Source organism: Chamaea fasciata, unplaced genomic scaffold, assembly GCF_029207755.1.
Source record: "Chamaea fasciata isolate MVZ Bird 193981 ecotype frontalis unplaced genomic scaffold, bChaFas1.0.hap1 SCAF_15, whole genome shotgun sequence".
Lineage (NCBI taxonomy): Eukaryota > Metazoa > Chordata > Aves > Passeriformes > Sylviidae > Chamaea > Chamaea fasciata.
The window spans coordinates 8,977,352-9,005,108 of record NW_027094100.1 but is presented as its reverse complement, the minus strand read 5'-3'; the positions used below and the strand labels follow the sequence as shown (position 1 = coordinate 9,005,108).

The following is a 27,757-nucleotide window of genomic DNA, read 5'->3' as shown; positions in this document are numbered from 1 at the left end:
GGGGCTCTCTCAGCCAGGGATTGTCATGCGAGAGGCAAGGGGAGCAGATCGGAGGGAGATGCTGGAGGGGTATGAGCAAGGTTAGCAAAATCAGTTTCTAGAAAGGTCTTTAACTTTGAAGTTAGGATTATTTTTGATTTCAGAAGAAAACCTAACTCTTAAAGCTCCAAGGAAACCTTAAAGCTCACACCTTTTAAAGAGATCAGACCTGAGACCAAGGCAAAACCAGGATGTCTCAGCTGAAAGCAGGGGCTCTGTGGGTGGTGCTTCAGGCTTTCCTCCTGCCTGAAGTGCCTGCATTTGGGCCTAATTCCTCATTGAGGGCATATTTTAATTAACTTTCAGACTTCCTAAGTGCAGACTAACTTCATTTGTCATGGTGCAGAATGAAGTTAAACCGCATTTAGTGATAAGCAGGAATCCCTTGGCTTTGAATGAAACCTTGACTGAACCATCAGCAACGTGATTATTGGCAAAGTGTTTTGTGTTTTCCATTTGCAGTTGTAACCATGGGCAGAAGAGAGCTCTGAAATGATGGCTGAAAGCTTTGCTGCTTGTGTTTGAAGAGCCAGAACGTTCAGGCACAGCTCTCTGCTTTGCTCACCAGGGCCCACACGTGTTTTTGTGGCTGGCATCACTTATGTGGGGCACAGTTGACAGCAGGGATGACCCCTGAAGTGCCACATCATGGGCCTGTGGCCTTTCCCCATGCTCAGGGATTGTCAAGTATGATCTAATTTGCTTGACACGAGCTAGAGCTGATGCAAAATACATGTTGTGTAAATAGAGAGATACTGTTCCTGGTAATTGCAGCCTTCCTGGAATTAGTGGTCCTGGAGGCAATGCTTCCTAGGACTGTTGCAAAGAGCTGTAGAAAAACTGGGCATTTTTAGAATACCAGCTTGTTGCTCCATGAAGTTTGACCAAATGCCATTTAAATCAAAGGGAGCCTTTAAGTGCTTTGAAATGGGCTTGTAATGGGAATAATTTTCTGCTGCATTTAAAGCACGGATTTCTAATAGCAGCTGATGAGGAAAACCAAATTATTAGTTTATTTATTTGTGTGTATTTAGCTTTGTATCAACTGTTTCTCATCTTTGCTTTTAAATTAACCTAGCTGAAAGCCCATCAGCCTGCTGTGAGCTTAGCAAAACCTGTGTGTAAACCACAAGGCTTTATCTGCCTGTGCCTCACACACCTGCAGTGGCTTTGTCCCTCAGGACCAGCAAATCCCTGCCCTGCAGAGCGGGTGGTCACACGTGGTGAGAGCAGGAGGAGCCAGCAGGGACACTGCCACATCTCATCTGGCAGCACAATGTGACATTTGCAAGTCAGCTGTGCTTAGCTGAATGTTTTGTTATTTTTTCCTGGACGGCGAGAATGTGGGAGAGAAAATGGTTTATACCAGAGGTGCTGGGCTGCTCTCTTAAACTCTCTGAAAGGAGGCTGTAGCCAGGTGGGTGTTGGTCTCTCCTCCCAGGTAACAAGTGGCAGGACCAGAGGAAATGGCCTCAAGTTGTGCTAGGAGAGGTTTAGATCGGGTATTGGGAAAAAATTCTGGATGGGTTGTCAAGCCCTGGAACAGGCTGCCAGGGGAAATGGTGGAATCACTGTCCCTGGAAGTGGTCCAAAAACAGGTAGGTGTGGCACTTGGGAACAGGGTTTAGCAGTGCCGTGCTGAAGTCAGCGATCTTAGAGGGCTTTTCCAACGTGAATTGTTTTATGGTTTTTTTTGTCTTTCCAACTGACTCAATGAGCCCTGGGTGAGCTCCACTAGCTCAGCTTCAGAGCAGGGAGATGCCACATCTCAAGTGTCCGGGCTCCAAAACAATTACACAAGAAATACCAAATTTGCTCCAGATGTTCTTCGCATTCCCCCTCAGGTCATGCTACAGAAGCATCAAAAACTGCTCAGAATAAATTGTTTTGGCTCACAAATGCCCTTCACGGTTGTTTAGCAGTGGCAGCCTCCCACCAGGCCCTGTTGAGCTGGGGGCTGTGTAAATGCCCCGAGTGGCCACCCCTGACTGGCTGAGCCTACAAGCCATTGCAGCCTCATTCGTGGGATGAGCTGGGAGCTTCAGGCTGAGGCTGATTTGCACAAAGGCCAAAGGAACCTGAGCATGGTCCTTGCTCACAGAGCCAGCTGTGGAGAACAGTAAAAGCATAATTGTTTATTTTATGCAAATACAAGCACAGGCCTGATCATGCCCAGTTTTGAATCCAAAACCATCCAAGTCCTACTCCAGACTCCAGTTTAGGACAGATGGGTGTCTAACAACTGGCACTGTCTGCTGGTGAGAAGGGTTTGGTGGTACAAATATTGCAGGTGAGTTCTTGCTCCTGCCCAGAAGAGCTGATAGGGATGGGCCAGAGTGGCTGCAGCTGGGACTCTGCTGCTGCTCCCAGCCTGGTTCAGTCCCAGCCCTCTCCTAAACATCACTACACCTGCTCCTTCAGGCGCTACAAGGTGACACAAAGCACAGGCAGGCTGTGGTGACATTTGAGCTGCTCAGTCAATGTTCAGCTTTCCTTCAGGTGTGCTGGGGTGTGAGGCATCCCCAGACCTCCAGGGATGGTGACATCCCTGCCTCAGATGCCAAATTCGGTGTTGACCCTCCATGCTGCCTCTGCTCAAACCTGGTTTGCCGGAACAAGGGAACACAGACAGAAAACAACACAGTGTTTTTGCTGCGCAGGGTCAGCTCCTGGAATTAATTGCTGCAGGATGTCAACAAGATAAAATGCAGCAGGATTCAAGAGAGGATTAGACAGTCCTGTGATCAGGAACGTTTGTGCAATGCTAACTGGGTCAAAGAAATACAAGAGAAATTCAGTGTTGTGCTTCCCTGAAGGGCTGAGCTGGTACCAGCTGGGTTTAGAACAGATTCCTCCCCACCTCCCTTTCCCAGTCTTTTTATAGCAACAAGCAAATAGCAGGATCTATTGCAAAGTGTCTTCTCTTCCCTTGGAATAATAAAGCACTGCCTGCTTAGGAAGTCCTCAAGGCCAAAGTGACAATGAATCCATGCCACGGTGCTCAGCAAAACCCTCCCCTCATCTTTTTAGAGGCAGAAAATGAAAGTTTTCTTCCTTTGCTGTCTCTAAGCTTCAGATCAACAATTTCTCAAGAAGGGAATGAACTGCACAATAAACTGGCTGCAAATGAGCTGCTTGTGTCTCCACCCTGAAACTTACTAAGCGTAATGAACTGAATTAATTGTATAACTACAATCGTGTTAACCAGAAAAACATGTGGGGTAAATAGCTGGATCCAGAAGCCAACAGTGGTATTACAGGGAAGTGTTGGAGGATAATAGGAGTGATGGCTTCCACCACCAAAGAGAGAAGAAGAGATTGGGTCTTGCAACAAGGAAAAAGAAGAGCAAAATCCTCAGGGTTTTAGAACAGAGTTCACTCTCCAGGTTGGCAGATTCTGCACCAGCTGCTCCAAAGTGGGACTTGCCATGGAGGTAAAAGGTGGAGGTTGGGGCATCCAGTATAACCTTATACTAGATTTTATTTTTCAGTAGAAAGATGCTGACAAACATCCATAATCCCTGCACATTTTTCTGACACGTAAAAGTGCTCCTGGCACAATTGGCTAGCAGGCACAAGGCACTGCATGTGACAGCAAGGGCAGTGCAGCTGCTCTGAGCACATCGGTTCACTTCATTACATCTCACTGTCTTCAACAACAGGATTCTGAGAGAAAAGCCTTGCTGAGGCTAATGCTGGCAACAAAAAATTACCTGGTGATCTCAGACAGGCAGCGGAAATCTTTGGATTCTGCACCCAAAGAAGAAGTCTCCTTCCTACATTCCATTGCAAAGGATACAGGCTAGAAAGGAAAACATGTCAGCATTTAAACATCACCTCATTAGGCTTGGCAAAATTTGTGATGTCCCTTGTGTTCAAAACTTTCATAATATCATAGAATGGTTTGGGCCTTAAAGATCATTTCATTCCAACCCCCTGCCATGCCACCTTCCACTAGACCAGCTTTCTCCAAACCCCATCCAGCCTGACCTTGAGTATTTCCAGGGATGGAGCAGCCACAGCTTCTCTGGGAATCTTTGCCCGGGCCATTGTAATTAACCTTTATTAGAATCCTTCCTTTCTCATCAGAAGGCATCAAGCATCACATTTACATCGTGGTTTGTCACACATTTGGGTTTTTTTAGGGAAGTGTTTTTGATTGGACCACAATGAAACAGTTGGACTCTTGGATTTTACTGCTCCCGGTACAAGCATTCACATCCTGACCCACACGGGCTCCCAAGGTCTCTCAGCTCCATTGTACTTCAACAGACAACACAGACTCATGGGTCAGAACCTTTGCAGATGTGTTTAAGAAGTCACTGCTCTCAGAACCTTGTACAGAGTGTTCCCGGCCAGCAGTACATTACTTTTAAAATCCCTGTGAAAACAAAGCCCTGCAGCACACGCATTCCTTTTCCTTGGGGACAGGAGGGAACCAACCCCCCTGACAGACTGAAGACACATTGCTCACCCTGCTGTGGAGAGGAGCTCCAGGGAGGACAAGGCCATGGCTCTGTACCCTCCTCAGACCATTTGATCTGCTTGAATGCAGAGCAGTTGTACCCTTGCTAAAGTCCCTCAGCTCATGGGATGAGATTCTCACTCGCAGGACAAGAGGGAGCAGAACCAATTCCAGAGTCCAAGCTGGGGACTGCAGGTGTGACCTGCTCCACCACCCAGACACCCAGGACCTTCAGCTAGCTGCTGGCTTTTGGAATTATTTCTGCTTTCTGTAGAATGGGAATCATTCCTACTTAGGGGATGAAGATTCATAGGATTAGCCAAACATATAAGAAAAATATATACATACATATATATACTATATACTATATATATATCTATATCTATCTATCTATCTATCTATCTATCTATCTATCTATAAACCCCCCAGATTTTCCAGGTCAAGCAAAGAATCACAGAGGTAAAAGAGGAGCATGTGTTGCTGTGCCAGGTGGTTCTTTCTCTTTATTCATTTCACCAGTTCCTGCAGGACATGAGTAATACACAGACAAATGTAAGGGAAAGGCTGACTGACTCCTGAGGATGTTGCAACAAGTTGAAAGTGTAGTTTTCACACCATCAAATTGAAAGCTTAATTAAATTGTACAGCCACGCCAGAGACTTGGCACGGGACCCAGCAAAAATGCAAACTCTGTTCAGTGGAATGTGAATCCTGTGTTGGGTGCCACAGGTCAGACACTGCCCTCGTGCCTGCAGGGCCCTGGGGGTTAGGACAGGTCCCAGGGAAGACAGGCTGTTCCACCTGCACATGTGGTAACTTCATTTTTCTGTACTCCTGTTTTCCCAGTGAAAGCCCAGTGGAGTCAATGGAAAGTTTCCTGATGGCTGTTTTGGGCCAAGACTCAAATTTCTACCTTTTGTTCATCTCCCTCCTCCCCCATTGGTCTGTGGATAAATGATTCCACCCGAGGGAGACAATGTTACACAGGGTAGTCCCAACCCTTCCTGCAGTCTATTACCTCACTTTACAGCAGAAACACTCCTAGTTCACTACTTGCAAGCATTAACAGGCATAGCCCCACTTACACAGGGGTACAGCCTCTCAGAGAACAGCTAAGGCACTAAAAATTTTCAGCTGCCTCACACACCAACTTAAAACACTGGAAAGGACATGAAAACACATAAATTTGTGAAGTCAGAAACCGAAAATCGAAGAACAGTTGAAGGCAAAGCATGTTTGATTTGATCTTGCCTCACTGGGCAATGCGTGTATAGTTGCTCTTAGTCACTGGAAAACTGGCCACCATTAACCCAGCACTGCCAAGCCCACCACATCCCCAGGTACCACCGCTAAACATCTTTTAAATCCCTCCAGGGATGGCCACTCCACCAGTTCTCTGGGCAGCCTGTTCCAATGCTTAGCAACCCTTTCCACGAGAAATATTCTAGGGAAATCCAATATCCAATCTAAACTTTTCCTGACAGACCATTTCCTCTTGTCCTGTTGCCGGTTACCTAGGAGAAGAGACCAACCCCCACCTGGCTACAGCCTCCTTCCAGAGAGCTGCACGGTGGGATGAGGTTCCCCCTGAGGCTCAGTTTTCAGAGGTATTAACCAAGGTAAATATTCACTGTCTCCATTTGATTTCCTTTGCACAGTGACCTGTAATTCATCTTTCTGAGCCTGTTCAGCCTTTCAGCAGCTGTTCCACGGCTGGCAGCACATGCCCCCCATGATGCACGTGAGGGCGTAAGTGTGGCAAGGACTTGGTTCCGAGCATCCCACCACCCCACAGAGCGCCATGAAGCACTCTCACAAGCCACTGGAGCCTGGCATGTTCCCAGAGACCAGAAAACTGCAGAGAAAACTTAAACTAGAAACAAAACAAAACAAAAGGTGTAGCCTCATCAAGTGACCAATGTGTTACTTAAATCTCGGCGGTCACTAAAGCCCAAAAGGAAGGGTATGTATGTTTTTATTTTCTGTAGTGCGTGTGTTTTTACAGTAACCATCTAGCATTTTTGAATAAATCACTACTCTCCACTGATGCACTAGGGAGATTTAACCAAAATGTACCGTCCTACTTTTAAAAACTGATAATCTGTGAGAACACTAGGCTTATTTTGGAATAAGAAAATATTCAAGTGTACAGAAGATCCCTATAAATAGCTTAATTAGATTTACTGCTTTCCATATAGAGTAAGGAAACATTTAGAGAGTAAACCATTACTGCCTTTGGGTTAGAAAAGGAGGATGAAAAGCAAGAAAAGAACCAGAACACTCACCTTTAGTGAAGTATGGCTTCTCCCAAGAGGTCACTTCATCTACCTGGCATAGTCTTGTCCTTTCCACTTACCTTTTTCTCTTTGGGCTCAATTCCACAGGTTTTAAGGTTCCTCTGCTTCACCAGTAGTGCCAGTAGAAAAGACAAGCCACACTGTCAACTGCTTTGATTTGGGAGATTCTCTCCCTAGAAGGCCCAAATCCAACTTCTTTTCTATCACTGAAGAGCCAGTGGACATGGGGTATGAGGGACCAGTAACCAGAGTTTGTCCAGAGAGATTGTGTACTCAATTCTATTAAAATAGTTCCAGTTATTTTACTGCACGTTAAGCAAAGGCAAGATTTCTTTGACCTGGCTGAGGATGACAGGACAGAGGCTCAACTCAGTCCTCTGCCTTTGAGGGAGAGATGCTGTTTTCTTTCTGACAGAACACTGGCCTCTCTGTTAATTTTGGCAGTTTCCCTATAAACAGCTCTCCCCATACTTGCATGTCAGGTTTGCAGACACTATTTAAGAGCTTTTAAACTCCAATCTGGAACCATGTAACAACCGTACTTAGCTGAAAACATGACGTTAAGTAGGTTAATGCAACAAGGGAAGCCCTACTTAGTGATTCTGTCACCAAGGACCAAGTAGGTCCTTCTCTCTCCCATCGTGACAGCTGGATTTATAAAACCAGGATTAATTGGCATGGATGTTACCAAACCAACTGCTGCCACTAGAAAAGGTCCAGCCCTCTGCCTGAATTCCCGCGAATATTCTTCAGAATAATTCCACAAGGCACACTTTGTGCGTGGCACTGAAACAGGTTCGGGCTGCGTGCAGCTGAAGTCTGTGTTTCTCACTCCATCTAGTGGCAATCCTGCAAATGTGATGGGAATAAACATCTCACCCAAGGGACAAAAGCAGAGAGAAATCATTGCTAAACCTGCAAGGGAGCCATCACACTGCTGGGGACTTAAAGAGAGCACGTTTTAAACCTACAAACAAGCTGAACATCCTGGGGCCTCTGGCATTTGTGGGAACACTGAACTAGATCATTTATTTCATAGCAAAGCAGCACCAACATACACAACGTGGGCTCTGAGAGGTATTGGGTGCTTCAGTGCTCCACACTCATACAGGTGTGCTCAGGTGTCTGATGTTTCCTGCTCCAGTGATGGGAACATCACACCAAACGTGGTGAGGCTGCACCGTTACAGACCCTGAGACAGAGGCACCCGCAGGGAAAGAACGAGGTACAAAAATGCAACGACAAGAGTTAACTAAATCTCATTCCTGAAAAAGAAGTTGAAGAAGTCTTCACTTCGTTTCCCACCCATAGCTAATTGAGTATTTGAATCCCTTCCTGCTGTCAGACCCCAAGTCTACTTTGTGCTTCTAGAGCAGTAAGAGGAAGGAAGGAGCGGGGTCTACAGGACTTGAGACAAAACCTCCACTACACAACTGACCTTACAAACTGACCTGGAACGTCAGAGGATGGCCAGCTATGAAGACAAGGGGTTGAGCTCTGAGTAGGTCTGGACAGGGTTCTCTACAAGCTCTGGAGGCATTTCTGACCATGCCTTCACTCTGCAATCCAAACCCAACTGACTGGAGGAGATTTCTGGTGCACAGATCTCAAAAGCCACAGGAAGAACAGCCAGGTCTTTCTGGGATTATCAAATTCCTTAATGTTTTCATTATACTATTCATATACTTCACTCACTTTGGCTGTAACTCTTGAGGAAGAGCTTTACAAATCAAATTAAAATATGAATTAGACTTCAAGAAGGTTTGAAACAGATACTGGATTTATTGGTCAGCTATGAGTAGGAAAATACATTGGTAAAGAAAAAGAAGACCCTGTATATAAATATAATACTAACTAGTTAAAATTTGACCAAGAAGAAAGTTCCACTGAAGAGAACAGTAAAAGCCCTTGTTTACCATCAGACCATATTCAGTTTCCCATTTATCTTATTGAAGAGCTGCCTATAGACAAATGCAACATTCTTTGAGCTTAGTGCAGATAATGTGCTGGTTTTTGTTACATGAATGGTAAACAAGAGTTAGTCCAGTGCATTACACATTATACAGAAGTACTGTGAATAAAGACTAAGATATTCTATTTTAGACACTACTTAAACATACCAAGACACTTAAGAGTTACAAATTTATGCAACCAAAAGAAAAGAATAGCAGTTAACATACTAAAAAATACTGTGTCCGGCTGGATGAGAAAGGCGTTGCTACTGAAGCGGTTAACTGAACTTTTCAAAGTTTTACAGTGTAATTAGTTTTCTTTTTCCCCCTCCCCTACAATGGTGTTGCAATTATTTTGTCTTTCATACAGGTTTTGCATGGTTGAAAAAGCAAAGCATAAGCTGTTTTCTAAGCCTGCTATTAAAAAAAAAAAACCACCTTGAGAGATTTGCTGAAGTTACACCAAAGATGCACACAATGTTCTTAAAATCAGTTCAGTCAAATGCTAGACAAATTTACCTTTAATTTAAAGCTGCTAAAAGAACAAAATAATTACAACACACACCGATTTATATGCTCTTCCCCCCCCACTTGTGTTATGTTAAAAGCAGTAACTTGTGGTATTAGTCTTGTACTCTAAACAATTGTTTTAGTTAAAGATGTAGTTCAATTTACACTTTGACACCCAGAATTCTTGGTAAATGTAAATAAAACTAGACAAGATATGGCAGAGTGTACTTTAAGTCGAAAAAAGCCTGGTCTTACCTAAATAAATCCTTACAACCCCAAGGATGTTCTGTGACTTTTGCTATATGTGCTTTTACAACAAGAACACTGAAGGTACATTATGGCAACACCCAAAACCACCTCGAATAAAAATATTGCAAATAACCACTTCATGTTAAAAACTATGAAGCAAACATTTTGATTTTGTGAAGACACGGTTTATTGCCTTATTCTATGTTATAGCTGGAAATTGAGACTTTTGAGTTAGATTTGTTTGACACAAGAATGTATTTTCTTTGAAAGATTGTTTGACAAAGTTTATCTCAGCTCTGTTTTGGTGCCATCTGGTCTTTTCCTATTTTCAAAACATTTCTCCTTCCTTCCTTCAGCCCCCGAGTCACAGCTGCAGTCCAGTTAAAACCCAGTGAAGTCAAAGGAGTGTCTTCAATGGATTCAGAGGGTTTTCAATCAGGACCTGATGGACTACTATAAAAGCTGGAGGAAACGGTTATTCAAATGGACCCTTAGACCATAAGGTGACTAAGCAGGAACAGTTGTGTCTCCAAAAGCACAAGGGGCCATATTTTCACATGCTGTCATAAATTCAAATATTTTTTAAGACTAAGCAATAGAGGAGAACACATACTGGATAAAGCTCAAACCTTTAGAATCTAACAAGTGCACTCAAGCTCCAGCATCTATTAAAGTAAATTATCCCCCTCTAAAAAAATACAAAATGAGTAAGTGCTTCCCTTCCCCTTCTGTAAAGCTTTCTGGACTCCTTACACAATCCAGATATCAGAAAACAAAAATAGTTTGCTTAGTCTGACAAGCTAAATTGGCTCATCATTTCTGGAAATTGTCATGATGTACATTACCAAGACATCATTAAGGAAACATGAGTAAAACACCTTTTATTCACACTTTACAAAAAAACCCCAAAAAACAAACAGAAAAAAAAATAACACTACGCATTAAATCTACTACAGCAATACTACCAGCATTTCAATGTACTGATTATAAACTGGACATGTTTGGTGTTTTTACAACTAAAACCAAAACAAGATAACCCCAAGAGATCAGGTCCCAGACAAGGATTCAAGATCAAAATTTCTTGTATTGAAATTTTAAAATGTACATTTTACACATCCGAACTGTTCGCAATTTTTACTTTGAGCTTAAAACAGAACGGTTTGAGCACATTTGTGTGCTGACTACTTTTCAATAATTTGGATAATAATAATAATTTGGATAATAATAAATTTTGAATCATTATTACCAATTCATTCTCTTATATATAAAAAACTCATAATATTTAGAAAGTTTTCTCTTAATGCTCAGTGTCCTTTTGCTTCCCTGCCCGCAGCTGAAACAAAAGCTGTTTAAGACCAAGCTCTATCTCCATTATTTTTTTTTTTTAATATTTATTATTCAAGTTGTATTAGTCTAAGGAGATGATGAATTCTCCCTTTTAGGATACAAATAGACAAGTTAAATTTGTAAGCTGTTACATACTTGGCTTCATGACACAAATGGCACTGAGGGTACACTATAACTTCGGTCTTGCTTGACACTTTAAAATAAGACTTGGTCACTTTAAAATATGATCTGAAGAATTGTCTTTGGGACCTGTACTGAAGATGCATTTATTTTACACTGCTTCATTAATAGAAAATGTAGGGCTAGGTTTTTATCTTCAAGGAATTATACTTTCAGAAACTGAGGAACACACAAATGAAAGAGAATCCACATGATAGTAACTCTTAGTGGGAACAACGGCACTGTGCAATGACACTGAAAGAAGCAGTGCATGGGCATTAGAAGCTAGAAACTGTGTACCCATAACCTGAACATGTTCCAAAATGTGATATTCAATGCTTCACAAAGGAAAAAAAGATGCCACAGCTTATACAAAAGTATCTTCATAAAATTTTCACAAGTGTTAACATTATTTAAAAAAATAAAAGAGGATGCACAGGATCTCTCTGCATGCACAGGCAGTGCTAGTTGAGAAGAAATTTAAGCAGGCACAGTGGAGATAGGACAAATATTTAAAACAGAAATGAAGAAGCTGTACACAAGTATCCCTAGATTTTACTTCAAAAGTTAGAGATGAGAAAAATGTCTGAGTGTGTACACATCAGCAATAACTTTTAATCCATACAGGTCTACTTATATTCACTGCTCAGCTTATCTGTTCTGCAAGAACTCTATGCCTCTCTTTTTTTATCAGAAATAGAATGTATTTTGTTAACTCTGTAAGATACTAAGATTTTATAGGTTTGGATTTTGAAAGCAACGTTCTCAATTGAACATAAAAAGTAGTATAAAAGGGCTAACAAAACCCTAACAGTGCAAATCATTAGCAGAGAAAACCTGTGACAACCTCTTTTACACGCTGGCCTTTATAACACATGAAAACAGATAAAAATTTAGCCTTAGTTTACAATACAATCATTTTCCAAATCTGATTTTTCTTTTTTTTTTTTTAAAGTACAAAATCTCATAAATCAGGTTTTCTGTTGTTCATATACAATCAATAAAGGCTAAATTCAAATTCTATATTTTACAAACAAGTCTGAAAAAGGAGGGAGTGAAGTACGGAGAATGTTCTGTGGATGTTCCTACTGGCCTCAAAAAAGTAGTGCTACAGATAACTGTGCAAAGAGAATACACTGTATAACAATTCCCTATTTCAAGGCATGAAAATGTCACGTTGGAGAAAAGAAACAGGAAGGTTAATTGTAACGTATTAAAGAAAGGCGCAAATGCACCAATCGCTGTGGAACAGTATACAAAGTATATTGGGCTCAGAATTGTGTCTGTTGATAGCACCTGGCTTTTACTATGTCTTTAGCAAATAATTAGATTTAAGATTAAGATTATTAAGAAAAAAAAATCCCTGTTGGCCATACCTCACTCCTCTATATTCAGATTTTACAATTGTACAAGTTAGATTGAGGTTGCCCTCTAAAATGTATTTGACTACCTCCTGCCAGGGAGATGGATTCCATTTACAGGAGGCAGGAAAGGCAGCAAAAGCTCCAGTTGTGCAAAAAGTGAGAAGTGGTCAGAAGGGATGAGTGGATGTGGACAACCACTTATATTGTTCTCTATTAACCAATGATGATCCAAAGGTCCAAGAATGCCAAGTATGTTTAGCTGAGGTTTAGAGTAGAAGATGTAATCAATAATACCCTAAAACAAAAGGGAGAAAAAAGACTATTGTTAGTATTTATTCTTGTCTGAAGTTATTATTCCAAACAAGAGGTGAGCTCAGTGTTACAAGTAATGAAATATCCCATTCCTTCTCTATAGCACACCACAATTTAGGAGATTTCTTCTTCCTATATCCAGTGGGATGCTCAATTATAGATTAGGAAAACCAAAGCAAAGGCCACCCTTTATCACTTCTGCTATGCTTTTGTGGGTTTCAATTTCCAACCTCCTACAGAGCTTCAAATCAGATTTCGGTGATTTTGAAGAGGAAAAAAACAAGCTTTGTCTTCCCTGGGCAACAGAGAACTGAGAATTTGCCAGAGCAACATGGATTACTTCCTTGCACTTGACAGCTTAAGTGGCCCTGTCATTTAGCTTGGAGTATCAAAATACAAACTCTCACTGTTTACAGGGAAGGTTAAGAGCATCCCAACTCTTGCAAAGCTATTGCAAGTTATTAAAAAGAATAAGATAGTTTCTAGGAGACTGAAGTGTTGGGCATTCTAGTTTGCTATGTTTTAAGTATAAACTTGGTGAACTTAGCTACTTACGTAACAACTTCATAGAACAAATCGCATTCGTTACACTCGAAAATGGAAAACTTCTCCAAAATACAAGCAAGTCCTTACCTTGAAGTCAAATGTGTAATTTGTATAAGGCATTAGACCATTCTCATAGGCACTCTTCAACTTGAAACCATGTGTAATTCTTCCATTTGTTGTCCCATTTTTTCCATTACAGCTGAAGTTAGTAAGACTTTCATTGTATCTCAGTTCCTTAAAATCTTTGTGGTTTGTTTCCACTCCCCCAGTGCTCAAGTACTCAACAACACCTGTGAGGACACACATTACAAACAAGAAGGTATAGGCAAACATTCAGCAAATAAGTGTGTGTAGGTACTTGAAGTCAGACACACAACTTTAGGCTTTATATAACCAAAACTTTAACAATACACAGTACAACCAACAGTAGTTCTTTTAAAACACTGCAGGGCAATGTGTATCAAGAACAAATGTCACCTAGAACAAAGAGACATACTTTGACTAGAAAAAATAATAAGGCATAGATTGGGAAGGGGAAGGTGAAAAAAATCAGAAGTAAAATTCTATCAGTGCTAGTTACTGGCTGCCTCTTCCTGCTTTTATGCTCAAGTCCTGCCATTCAACGTTCTTCAGCTGAAGTGTTGCAAAAAAGCCGACTTCTGAAACAGTACTTCAAAAGAAGGTAAAGACGCTGCAAAGCCAAATTGATTAGATTTGTGTCAGAGAAAAGTGATTGTGCCTCAATTTCAGAATAGCGGTGTTAAAGTTCTGGAAGGTAAAAGAAGCTGTTAAGTTGTTCTGAAGACGCAACCAGACACATGAACTGGTCGTTGCAATCACCACTAGTGATACTGGCCTTCTGGGATCAAAAAGAATCCCATTTCCATTACTGCTGAGCAGTAACTGCTCCTTAAAACCCTAACAGATGTTAAGAGTTGCCAAGATGAAGCCAGAAGGAAGGGGACCAGGAATGGAGATGATTAGATTGTACAACCAGCACTAAGAAGGAATGCCGGCTCTTGAGTACAGCACTTCAACTGGGTACCTGAGCAAACAAGGCGGAAGTCACTGAATGTGTGCTTTTCTTGCACTTTATAAAGGTGCAAGAAAAGAACACCAAGTCAAGAAACAAAGTTCCAAGTTAGTAAACAGCTCTGGAAAGTCCCCTTCTCAAGGGGATGTATTGAATTTTAGAAGTTCTAAAACACAACAGAAAATTATTGTATGGTAGCAAATTTAAAGGTAAAAAATTATCTTTTCACACTTAAAATTAGGAAAACCAAATTATCAGCAACACACTCATGTTTCCAGTTATTTTTGGAAGGTATTTTAAAATACAGGAACAAGGTGCAAACAAAACCACAGTAGAAATGCTTCTGAAAGACCAGATACAGCTCTATTACAGCACAGGCAATAAGGCCACTCACAAAGGGAACAGTTCTCTCTCCTCCTTCTCCTCCTTTAGCACCCCTAGAGCTTATATTATCAAACAATGCATTCTCTAAATTGAAAAACTTAAAATTGTTACACACTTGAAACAGTCTAAAGAATAAGAAATAGAACTCTTACCAGAGTCTGGTAGAGAATTGAGATCTGCACACAGTACAAGTGGAATGGTTCCAAGTTCTCCCGAAACACCAGGTTTGAGACTACGAGAAGCTTTATCAATAATGTTCTTTACCTCGGACAGGAACATCATAGTCTGAACCAGCTTCACATCAGAATAATCTGGGTCCCAATGCATATGTGCATTAGCTACAAGAACTAGCTGCTTTTCCATCCCAAGATGTGGCTTTCCAGCTAAAATTTAAAATCAGTTATTTATTTAAAACCAGTCAGCAACAGAAAACACTATTACAGAAATTTAAACGAAATGCTTAAGGGAACAAGAAAATAAAATACCAGGATGACTTCAAGAGCGTTAATATAGTTTGAAGGAAGAGGGTCAGATAACTCCTCTTACATTTAATGAGTGTTTTAGTTGATATAAAGCATTAGGAATGGTATTTCATATTCAAGATCACTTGCAGACCATCTTGTTACATGTAATGCTTTTGTATTCACTGAAAATTAACGTAAGTAACAGACAATCTTAATTACAGGCAAATAATGTTTTTCTAAAAAATTACAGCAGCTTTCCTCAGGCTATGATAGCAAACAGGCTCTGTTCATATCTTATTAGGCAGCAAGCTCTGAATTCTAAGTTATCCACATTTTAAGTTACCTCTCTTCCTGGAAGTGTTTCTTAAAAGGCTTGTTTGCTACAATCTGAATTAACAAAATATCATTTGGATAAATATAACACAGGCTGAGTAGCTTCCCACTGTGATACTTATAAAGCCAATTTACATTTCCTAAATTCAGAATGACAGGGCAGAACAAACAGGTTGTATAAGCATGACAGTAAAGAAAATAAGTTAAAATGATGGAGATACACGGTCTAAAAACACAGCTAACACCACCTGATTCTTTGGTACTTGTACATAATTTTAAGAAAAAAATCCCCAAAACCAAACAACAAAATCACTCAAACTCAAGTTTTTATATATATATTTTTTTTCCCTTAAAAATACAAGTGGGGGGAAAAAACCCAACCTCATCATTTAAGCAGTATGACTTTTCCCCAAAATCCTCTTTGGAAATAAATTTGTCTGAACATATGAACTGCAAAGCCAAATTCACCTGCAGAACCTGGTTTCTCCTGCTTATTACAAGAGAAATTTTTTTTCATTTACAAAATACCACCTTACTTAAAAAAGAAATGAAATGGGACTTACATGACATTTCTATCAATTCCTTTCGCAGTTCTAGCAGAACAGCGACTCCAATGTTATCTTTTGTCATAACTCTGTTCAGCATTGCCTCTGAACCTTCTGAATTTGCCATTGCTAGTTGATTGAACTCAACAGTATGCTTTTGAACCAAAGTAAATCTGAAAGAAAAACATATGCAAATTTTTTCAGCGGCTAGATACACTTGGAAATGTTATCAGTAACTCTCCTTTTAATTAAAGCTCAAACACATTTATGATGTGAAAATCTCAGCCAGTCACATCATTTCATAAAATCCTAAATTGAAATCAAGTGATAGTTTTCCTAGCTATCTTCATGTAGTTTATAGTCCCTTAGTTGCAATTAAAAGATTTTGTTAAGAGAGATAGAGATTTTTAAAAAGTCATGCTTGTTTCTTACTCTGCATCTGTTCCTAGTTCAAATATTGAGATTCAACAGAGAGGGACTAAATAATTTTCCAAGTCACTAGGTAGCAAACCTGGCACCTACATTTACTTGTGGATACACAGGAATGGAAGCAGGAAGGGACATTATTACCATCACATCCAAAGTTGTACAAGTGCAATATGACACAACCAGTAAGTGCTGCAGCTCTTAAATGACTGGGTTGGTTTTTTTTTTACAGAAGTGTGCAGTGATACCTTCTCGTTTGCTTTACCAAAGGCTAATGTATCAAAAAGTTAATGTCATCTGAGGCCTCATTTTAGCAATTTGGAGAATTATAAATTCCTTTACTCAAAAAACCAAAAGGCAAGAAAATCTGCTTCATTTTTCATTATTTCCTTCATTTTCTTTTATTATCAGCTAATGGTTGGAACACCCACACTCAACAAGTGAAGGATAATTTAGTGAACTCCCAACCAGCACTGCTCAAACAGACTGAGATCTCATTCAACTCCGCAGTTCAAGGTTAATTTTTTTATTGCTAGTTTCACACAGAATGATCTCTCTCATATAAACCAGTCTTTCCAGGGGTAGGAATGCTCTGTATGAAACCCTGCCTGGCTACAAAAGGACAGTTAAAGCCCAACTGTTTGAACTACAGACCAACCTGAGAAATTATGTAAGAGACAGTAAGAGACAACAGAAGGCTCAGCAAACCACATTACTCACTTTTCTGTTTTGAAAAATATTGCACAACCATCAACATGTTTTCTTTCCTGTTCTGACATTGTCCTAGCTCTAGATTTTGGACTGAAGAATCCATTATAGCCACGTTCTTTCAATTCTACCAGGAAAAAACTGTAGTACTGCTCTGTTTCAACCTCCTGTAAAGTTAAGGAAGCACAGCATGAACATTCTATTAGCAAAATATAGAAGACAGATATTATTTAGACTCTTCAGAAGTGTAAATCACTTTCAAATTAGATTTAAGGGGAAAAAATCTAAGAATTAAGTACATCAGAGAATGCAAATTCAAGAGCAATATCCTTATTTTAAGAAAATATAAATGTATTTCTGTAATCCCTGGAGTTATGATTATCTCAAGCCTCTTATTTGAAAATGTGCCAATTACAGCCCCACATACACACACAGGCACAAAGACACCCCCACGAACATTGCTTTGATCAGGGGCTGCTGGTTCCCATTCCAACTGCGGGGGCTGAGAGCCTTCTTTTGATGTCAAGCCACAAATAATGTTCTAAACATCACTTCTTTTTCTTTTGTTTGCAGAAGGTTTTGAAAACAGACCGTTTACTATAAATACACTTAATGTGAAGAAACCAGCACATGGGAATAGAAAAGGAAAAGAAATAATGGTGTATTTTTTTTTTTTATTTACCTGCAGACTTATGATGTCAGCATTGCAGCTCAGTATTTCCTGCATAATGGCTTTTTTTCTGTATTCCCAGTTCAAGGCCCAGGATGGACAATAGCCATACAGCTGCCGTGTGGCGTATTTGTCACAGAGGACGTTGTAACACATGACAGAGAACAAGGCTGCAGAACAATAATTTTACTTACACACTAATAGATTAAAAAAAAAAATACAATTACGTTCCTGACTTTTGTCTTCCGCGAATTTATCAATTCACGCTTCATTTGTTTCAACCAAAACACAGCATGTGTATCTATGCTAAAAAAAATTGTTAGCTCTTCTAGGGAGACAAATTACATGTTTGGATTAATGGCAGCTGTCTTCTAGCATTTAATTAGGAAACAAACACCCCCCTTTATACGGTTAACACAGTGAAGAGCAGAAAAATGTGTTTTATGGTAAGTGGTGCTGTACTGTAAAAAACCCAAAACAAAGTACGCGTATTTGAACACTTGTATTTGCCAGCTACACAAAGGCCTGCAAGTTACAATTAGATTCTTTAAAATCTACCTTAATTATGGCCACCACAAACTGTAACAGATCCACAGGCAGGCTGAGGATCCTTTCCCACAAAGAAAAAGTGTAGGCTAATTAACCCCTCAAATATTTCCACCTGAAAAAGCCATTTCCACCTGAAAAAGCATAGGACAAAAAGTATCTCTTCTCTGTATTAATTTGAAACAGGAGTAATAATGACACAGGCTGGGGCAACTTGACAGGTAATCCAGCAGCATGGATTTGGGGGGCTGTTTTGTTGGGTTTTTAGGTTTGTTAGTTTTTAAAAAGCATTTAAGGAATTTGTAGTACAACAATGAGATACTTGGAAGCTCCTCTCAAATGCAGGAAAAAGAAACAAGAAGTTTGAAGATACAGAGAACTGAGGAAAAGAATCTTGGGCTGACTGGCATCAAAGTCTGGCATTTGGAAAACAAATAAACAGGTGACAGTAAAACAGAAACTGCATTAACAGGCTCTTTGAAGCAATCACCTTAATAATGGGAGAATTATCAGTCCTGAAAGAGAAGACACTGCAATAATTGAGAAATACACTAAGATTTTTGGTGCGTGGGTAAATATAAAAAATAGTATTTTAAACAATCTATGCAGGAAAAAAATGGGTAAAGAATTAAACACGACCTGAATCCTAACAGCAAGAAAAATGCTGAATCAAGGATAATACCCTGGTTACTTCAAACAATTCCACACTTTTCAGAAATCATGCTCAAATGCTTCCATTTTTTTATTCTTCAACAAACATTAAATTAAGCCTGTTGTAATTCTGCCATTTAACCAATTGTGGACAACAGTTTCAATTCCTGTGAGGGGGACATTAATTAAAAATAAATTACTTTAGAGTAAAAGATGGGTAAATCTGGAACAGGTGTTCCAATTGGGATAGAATGACTTCAGCTGGCTGGTCAGCACTGAAGAGATGATTGATTAATTTAAGTATTAACTTCTTTTCCAGTAAAGATCAACAGCTTTTATTAAAAGGAAAATAGAAGAAATGAGAAATCTTTGAAGTGTTACAATACCTGTTGGTCTTGTACGGTCTGGTTCTTGCAACATAATCCAGGATCTTGGAGGTGGCTGTTCTGTTGAAACTATGGGAACATTTTAAAATAGAGATACAACAAGTGATAATCACATTTATTTTACACAGCAGAAATGAGTGTTTTAAGAATGATCACTTACTTCTTTTTGCAGTACCTGCCAAATTATCAAGCAAATAGTTCAGTAGCCGTCGTGTCCCATCTGGTTCCTGATACAGGTTCAGAATGTCCTGTGTAAGTGGGTTTCCTACAAACCAAGTCACAGGAATATTGAATAAAATATACAGAACTATTGCAGACTTGCACATCAGTGTTGAAAGCTGACATCTTGGAGACAAGATCTACTATGAACTACTTTGGGGTTACAGATTTCAGGTCTTCAATCCCACAAAACCCTGGATGTGTGGAGAGCCCTAGTGAAGTTTAACAACATTCCCTCCTGATTCTGCTGCGGGACTGAGCATCTCAAAGGTGGTCTTTGGACTAATAGCAGCGAAGAACTTGTGTGGTACAACAGGCAGAGCTGATGAGCACAAACACAGGAGCCACCTCTGCTCAGTGTGAAACATCCACCAGCAGTTGATCTGACAGTCAGATCTCAGCAGAGACTCCGCCATCTGCCAAACATAAGCAGATTGCAGAAGTTGTTGTCATGGACAACACACACTGCAAGTGCCCAGTTTTAAGGGGGAGATAAACAGACTTTTGAGACTTAACAGTGTTTAGAGTATTATATCTCTCAGTGCTTCTGATTTTGTGACTCAAAATTCCCCAAGGTCAGCAATTTTGTAGGCTAGAATCCATAGAGTTCAGAGGGAAAAAAAAAATGGGAAAAGACTTAAATTGCTGCTTGCATGAACAGCACAAAACCCTGCAGCTGTACAAAGGATGCTCCCTTTCTGGCTGGAGATGTACCACAGTTAACCACAGACTATTTCTTAGTTAAAGCAGAACTGCATTCAACTCCCATGCAAGCAACAGAAAGCTTCTGCACACTCTGCAAAAAGAAAGGGAAACCTCTTTCTATGGGCACTGCTCTGCTAAACCTGTTATTTTTCTAAATAATCCGTAAGTAACAGTATTTATAAATGTGGAGTGAGCAGCTACATCTGGGATTGCTAATCAGTAACATTTTATGAACCAGCAGACTACAGCCATTACAGCTCAGCAGCAGTATCACTAAACAAGAAGAGATACCAAGAAAAAAACAGCAATACCTTTCAGACCCAAAGTCTGTAACTGGAACAGTTTTCCCAGCTCAAAAGGTAAAACTCGTAACAGGTTGTTATTTAAATGTAGTTCCCTGTAGACAGAGCAAGAATCATATGGGTCTGAAAACAGAGCAACGTTTATCTGCAGCAGTATGAGAAATGAACTATAAGAGAATCAATATAGTAGCGAACCACAATATTGAAAAATTCAGAGACTAAACAGCAATGGTTAGGGAAATCCTGCTGTACTCAGAAACACACACCCAGACAAAACACATTGTGTGAAAGTACAAAGGAATGGAGCTGTTTGGAGAGTTTATCTTAAACAGTCAGACATTTTGTGAACATTAGCAATAATTAAACACTTTATTATCTACAAGTGATGATGCAGTAACAGCTCAGACAAATCAGGCCATGAAACAGGTCAGCTGTGATTAAGAAATAAAGGGAAATTATATCCCTGAAACCAAATTAAAAAAACCCAAGATCACGGCAGTATGATTACAGCTATGGCATTACCATGCAGCAGTCATTTACAGCAGTAATTTTCTGTTGGTTTGAGTGGTTTTCTTTTCATAATTTCAGTGGTAAGACAAAATATGTGCTTTGTAACTCACAAAACCAATATAAAGACAGGAACAGAATTCATGTCCTGAATTCTGATATCCCAACAAATCAGGCTGAGAAAATAGACTTTTCACTTTCCTAAATGAATTCCCACTAAACAGTGAAGACTTTCATATAATCAATCAGTCTAAAGTTGCTGCTCCAAAGTGTTTAGAACTTGGTGTCTAGAGACTTGACAAGTATTTCTGAAAAAAAAGAAAAAAAAAAAACAAAGGAAACCCAGAGGGCAAGAGTTAATTTAACTGTCGTTGACTTCCACAGAACAGCATTTGAGGGTTTCAATGTCTTTCTGGCATAAGCAGCCCAGAACTGACCCCAGGATTTGAGGTGTGGCATCAGCAATACCCAGCACAGGGGAACAGTCACTGCTCTGGTCCTGCTGCTACATTATTGCTGCTCCAGGCCAGGGGCCATCAGCTTTCTCAGCCATCTGGGCACACCTGGCTCATGTTCAGCTGCTGCTGACCACCCCCACCAGGTCCTTTTCCACCAGGCAACCTCCCAGACACAGTTCCCCCAAACTGGAGCACTGCTGGGTTGTGACCCAAGTGCAGGATCATGATTTCACCTGACTGAACCTCACACCACTGGCCCTGGCCCGTGATCCAGCCTGTCCAAATCCCTCTGTGGAGCCTTCCTGCCCTCCAGCAGATCAACCCTTCCACCCAGCTCTGTGTCATCTGCAAATGTACTGGGGGTGCACTCAAGTTCTTTCAAGCATGTCAAGAGCATCTGTTTTGCAGCTGAGCTTTCCAAGATAACATGTTACACTGTTTATTTTTTTTCTCCTTTTTCTGCAAAGATCAGAAATCCTACTGCTCTGACATCTCTTTTTTCAACTACTTGCAGTAAAAAGGGAGATGAAAGGAGTCTTGGGTGAGCTCTACAGTACAGACCAAACCCAGAGCTCCAGATGTGGGAGCTGGGAGAGCTGTTATCAGTTCTCCGTGTTGAGAGCACAAATGTTTTCTGTGGCTCAGGATATCAGCAATGCCCAGGGCTGAATTACCATTAGTTTGAACAACTTCCCAGAATCCAGGGGAAGTGTCTGCAGCAAGAAAGAGCCAGCCTGGAACACAAAACCCCAGCCCAGCTGGGACCTGCAATGTGCTCTCATATAGGATGTGCTTATGGGTTTTTCTTCCCTTTCACTACAGTGAAAAAAACCCATGGAGCAGCTGCAATTACTGAGGAGCACAGTGGGTTCATGCACAGCTTTTCTCATCTAGAGATGCGGGTTCAAGTGCTGTGTTTAGGTCATAAATAGAAAGCTTATGTGATCCTAGACCTTAGCTACACATTTCACATTTACAAGATTTACCCTTGTCTGCTCAGAAGAAACTAAGGACTTGCATGAGCTGAAGCTTCACAGAATCAGCCAGAATAAATCACAAGTGCTGGGAAGAAGGCATAATGACTTGACATTACTGGTAACTCTGCACTGCTAAGCTATCCCCACGTCACAAGTGTTACATTTACAAAAATGTTTTACAAAGAAGAGTGAAGGGAGGCCAATGAAGTACAAAGATGAATTTGAGACTATTCCAGTAAACTTAGGGTTGCTAGCTCAAAATATCCAAGGAGCTGGATAAAGAAGGGAAGAAACCTGTTACTAATAACTGCTTTTAATTGAAATAGTAATGCAAAGAAAGAACTAGAGCTTAGAACAGACTCCTCTCCAGTTGAAAGCAACTATACAACATGCTACAAAACAGAGCTGCCAATTATGCTTCAAAAAGCAAGGTCCCTTTGCTCAGCCTCCAAGGCTGAGACTTGAACTGCTCTGGAATTTGAGCTTTTAGCACCAATTTAATCAGCTAGTTTAATCCTCTCCAACAGAGCGGACTTTTCTAAAGGGGAGGAAAATGCAATGACAGATATTTCTATGTACAAACTTGCTTGGCTTCCAGTTTCATGAAAGCTGTGCTGGCACAGTCCATTTCTCTATCATTGTCTTTACTTCTAATAACATTCTTGTTACTTTCAGACTGTGTATTTTCTGGATTTGAGAAAGCTGTTCAGAAATATCTTCAAAATTAATAGCAATGAAGGCAATTACTGGCAACTGTCTAATAAACCTAAGATAAGGCTCTTCCTTTGGGCCAAGGGCAAAAGACTGTTGCCTGTAAATATTTAGTCTTATATAAATAATTTATATATTTATGTAACAGTGTTTTTAAAAAGTAAAATGCTGCAGCCTTAAGGATAATCTAAATAAGCATCATTATTCATATTTCACTTCCAAAAGGAGTTTTCATTCCATGTGAGCTTTGTACATCTTGGCATTACTAAACTGAAGGAAAAAAAACCCTCAAAAAGCTGTGATTAGAACATTTTTTCTCCTTCCCAGTTTGCACAGAAATGCAGTTACATCACAGCAAAGGTGGGGGGGAGATGATATTAGACATGTTGCAATTGTTATACAATAAACAGAACAAGAACTACTGTTAAGTATAATTACTAAATAAGAATAAAGAGGAAAACATTGTAATCAACATGATTATAAATGTTTAATCTGATCTTTTCCTACCCTGCTATGAGTTAAAAGCAATTTTTTTTGGTGCTTCACTTACTCTTTGAGACAAACACCACATAAAAGATCTGTAAAAGAATCTGGAAAGAGATGCCTGAGAGGAAACCTGACTTGGAAAAATATAAAATGGGTGACTGCCATGAACCAAGCATTTCTGAGGCTCATTCTGTGCTGTCATACACCAGATCAGCAGATCACAGAAAAGCCAGTACTGCTATAACTGCACAGCCCACAGCAAGTATTCAGGAAGACACATAAGAAGGGAGGAAAGGGGAATTTACTTGCGCTGAAATTTGAACTGTTGCTACAAAGATAATAAAAGAACAATTTTAACTCCCGTTAGGATTTACGTACCTGAGCGACACCATGTTTCCGAGCTCTGCTGGTAAACTGCGGATTTTGTTAGAGGACAAGTCCAGATATACCAGATTGTGAAGCTTGGCAATGTCTGAAGGAATACGGGATAAGGAATTGTCACTGAGGTGCAAAGCTGTCAAATGGGTCAGTGTCCACAATGATGAACTTAAGCTTCTCACTTTCCCTGTGGAAGAAAAGTGCAAGAGGAAACAGAACACTTAAAATACATAGGTCTAGCAGTAACAGCACATTTTTCAAGTATGTACGGGGCAGAGGAATTTGAGGGGAAGTTTTGCTTGTGGGTTTTATTATTATTTTATTCAATATAAATTCCATTAATCACTGATTCTATAGATGAAAAATCTGTCACTGTGTGAGAAAAGGCAAGATATTGCCAAGGATGCTTGAGGCTGTTTTTCCCAATCCACACTTAAGGCTTAAACATCTGTCTTTATCTAGTTCCATGCAAGACAAAACATATTAACTAGCTGACCATGAATTTATCATTAACAGAGGTGTAAGAAACAGATTTTTTTCAATTACAGTTTACGTCTGAGATGAAAGACGGTGCTCTGGTTCTTCCCTTATTTCCGCACATCTTTCAAACCAAAAATCTTTACTCTATGGCATTAATCCAGCCAAGAACAGATAGAAACACTATATTTAGGGTGACTAAGATGCTTAGTTGAGAACATGGATTTCCATCTGGCATTCAACTAAAAGCTGTATCAACTATTGCCAGATATTTTAAAAAAGGTATGATTTTTTGTATAAACTGAAGGATGGAAATATGGATTTGGGTGAGAGAATCAAGATTTTTACACTGCCACATGCAGTGAGTGTGAGATATCATCAGAAAGTCTCAAAATATTTCTTTTCTCCAAGACTCTTTTTCCTCCAGGGGTAAATCCTTCTTCATTTACATAAATCATCTCACTGTACTGAAAGCATTAGGAGTACCAACACCAGTTTCTCCAAAGCAAAAAGTTAGTTGGAACAACTTTAAAATCCCCACTGTGACTCATCAAGGTTAGCAACAGTCTGGTTAATATTATACCAACACACACATTTTAATATTATATCAACACAAACATAATTCCTTTCCTTAAATTATCTTCTCCAAAATAAAAATGCATATTTAGTGCCCAGGGAAGGTTACACTGAGACATCTGGGACTTAGTCCCTGGGAGCAAAATGTTTAATACTGGTATAATTTCCAGTGAGCTATAACAAAACAAGGAGCATAAAAAAAAACTTGTAGTGGAAAAACATGATTTAAATGAGATCAGTTAAAACATCTGTGGCTTTTTGTATTATGTGACCAAGTATTTTGCAAGGAAAGGACAGTGTGAACATTAATGAAACAAAAACACTGCACAGTTTGCAAGGCGAATGCACACAGTTCTTAAGGGATTGATGTTCCTCTAACGCTCGTTAAGAAATCTTTTGAAAGGTTTTAAACACAAATCAATAGTTCTTTGCATTTTTAAAACTGAATTAACACCCCTTCCCCACCCCCAATGCAAACAGGTGACTGTGATCATAGAAAGCCTTGTAGCTGAAAGGATTTCCAATCAACATCCCTGATCCAGGCTCTCCACTCCAGCACCTCCCTTGGCGGGAATCAGTCTGTAGTGAGATTACCAGGCATGAAAGGAAAGAGCCATCACTTAATGCACTTCCTATGCAGAGCAGCAGATGTCCAAGAGGATTCCAAGCCTAATGCTGATATATAATGCTGATTCCTGAAGCAGCATTTAACTGGGTTTCTGCATCTGTAACCTTCAGTAAAGAATGCTATTCACATGGTGAGGCACGTGGTGGTACTGGAAGCAAGGCACAGACTCAGTGAACTGGATGGAAAGATTCTTCACAATTTGAAGAACTGTTTGTTTGGTCCTTCTTCAATAAATCTCTCTACTGAACAGTCATTTATAAATCCCACATGGCAATTTTTGCAGTTGCTTAAGAACCTATATATTTACACAAAATTACAGCCTATGTTTAAAACATCACGAAATAATTTTTTAGTTCTTAAAATATTTGCTTTAATTTCCTTGTAAACACGCTTTTTTTTAGCAAACTCAGGATTTACTCTACAAATCAAGAGTGGTTGACCAGTTGGAATGCATGCTTATGAATTCTGAGCATTATCTTATTTTTCAGAAAAGATTCAAGAGTCCAACAGTATCTCAAAGCTTGCACAGATTGTAGAGGTTTTGGTGTTTTGTCTCCAATCTTAAGAACAAAGCAGAATTTCCAACTGCTTTTAAACAGAAAACTTTGGCTTCATGGACTAATATCTTACTGTTACATTACCTACAGTAAGAACATACCACTATAGGTCAACCCCAACTTCACCCTCTTCTCTTTGACAAATTAGATCTTAAATTCACGCTCTCACTCACTTCATCTTCCTAAAACACACAGAGCTTACATCCATATCCTCACCTTGACAACTTCCCTATACATGGGGATTTCCTACTTGCCCCACCTTACCCCTCCTACAGCTCCTTGTGTTATCCCAGCCCAAGCTCTTCCCCCCACACACCCCCAGCTGGCAGCTGCTATCCCAGTGTTCAGCTGGCTCACCTCAACCTCGCTAACTCCACCCCAGACTTGGCCAAGCCCACCACACTACTTGCAGTGAGTTTGTAACTCAGGACCATTGCCCCAGTTTCTTACCACTTATTTCCAACTCTGCCCAGTGTGATTTCTTTCCATTGGCTGCTTCCTCTGAGGACATAATTGTGTACATCCTCCGTGGATCAGGTGGATCGTACTTTTCCTTGGGCATTCCTATTGAAACAAAAAGTCAAGTGATTAACTGAGATATTATATACTGAGAATTCTTTAGAAGATAGTTCCCATTTCAGTTAAATTACATATTAGACTTTTGTACCAGATACTTTTCAAAGCTTCAGATAATGTGCCCACTTACAAATGTCACTGAATGGGAAACACTGCTATAAAATAAAAAACCCCAGAGATTTCTAATGCTCCTAGAATGGCAGACAACGGCCTAGCCCCCCTCAGTAATTTACAAGAATCTGCAAAGCAGTTTAAAAACTGTGTCCCACCACTTTCCATGGCTCTGTTGTCTGTCCCTCAAAACTGACACATCCCACTGCAGGCACTTGTTTCAACAACAAAACTTCAAAAAGGGATGATCACCACCACTGGGATCTCTCATACTCCTAGAGAACAGATTTCCTAGTAACTCAGATTACCAATCAGTTCCAGGTTTACTGCAATTCTCAACTTTTCACACAAATCAGCATGAAGAAAAGAATTAAGGTTTCAAAAAGATCCTCAGTTCTTTAAATCTCCAAAGTGGTAGGTTTTAATCCAACATTCACCCTACTCTCTGCAGTCCGAAAATATTGCGCCCAAGGTAGATATTTCTATCACTTTCTTCAGCTAGGTATTTAATACTGAAATTTAACTTCATTTTTCTCATTCTTTTTCACATCATACCTGGTAACTTTATAAGAATAATCTTTCTAGGTTCATTTTACCATACTTAATCATGCACCATGACAGAGAAGCAAACATTCATCTTCAACAAACAACAAGCTATAAATCTATCTATATGAAATAGAGAAATTCAACAATGCTGGCTCAA

At 39.9% G+C, this 27,757-nt stretch overlaps 1 protein-coding gene across 4 annotated transcripts in view; it reads right to left on the bottom strand.

Annotated features, from left to right (window-relative positions):
* Positions 1-8,563: 8,563 nt before the first annotated feature.
* The window catches only part of CNOT6 (CCR4-NOT transcription complex subunit 6), a 32,965-nt gene continuing 13,771 nt past the window's right edge, over positions 8,564-27,757 (bottom strand). For 3 of the 4 annotated variants that reach the window (XM_066197525.1, XM_066197526.1, XM_066197527.1), the window contains exons 2-12: positions 26,818-26,931; positions 24,130-24,316; positions 20,622-20,707; positions 19,547-19,651; positions 19,387-19,455; positions 17,816-17,973; positions 17,146-17,300; positions 16,018-16,172; positions 14,810-15,040; positions 13,328-13,530; positions 8,564-12,677 (exon numbers count right to left, since the gene is read on the bottom strand). In XM_066197525.1, coding sequence (XP_066053622.1) covers positions 12,465-12,677; positions 13,328-13,530; positions 14,810-15,040; positions 16,018-16,172; positions 17,146-17,300; positions 17,816-17,973; positions 19,387-19,455; positions 19,547-19,651; positions 20,622-20,707; positions 24,130-24,316; positions 26,818-26,929 — 1,674 coding nt within the window. In that variant the 5' untranslated portion in view covers positions 26,930-26,931 and the 3' untranslated portion in view covers positions 8,564-12,464. The remainder of the gene's footprint in view (positions 12,678-13,327; positions 13,531-14,809; positions 15,041-16,017; positions 16,173-17,145; positions 17,301-17,815; positions 17,974-19,386; positions 19,456-19,546; positions 19,652-20,621; positions 20,708-24,129; positions 24,317-26,817; positions 26,932-27,757) is intronic. The other variant, XM_066197528.1, reaches the window with a different exon arrangement.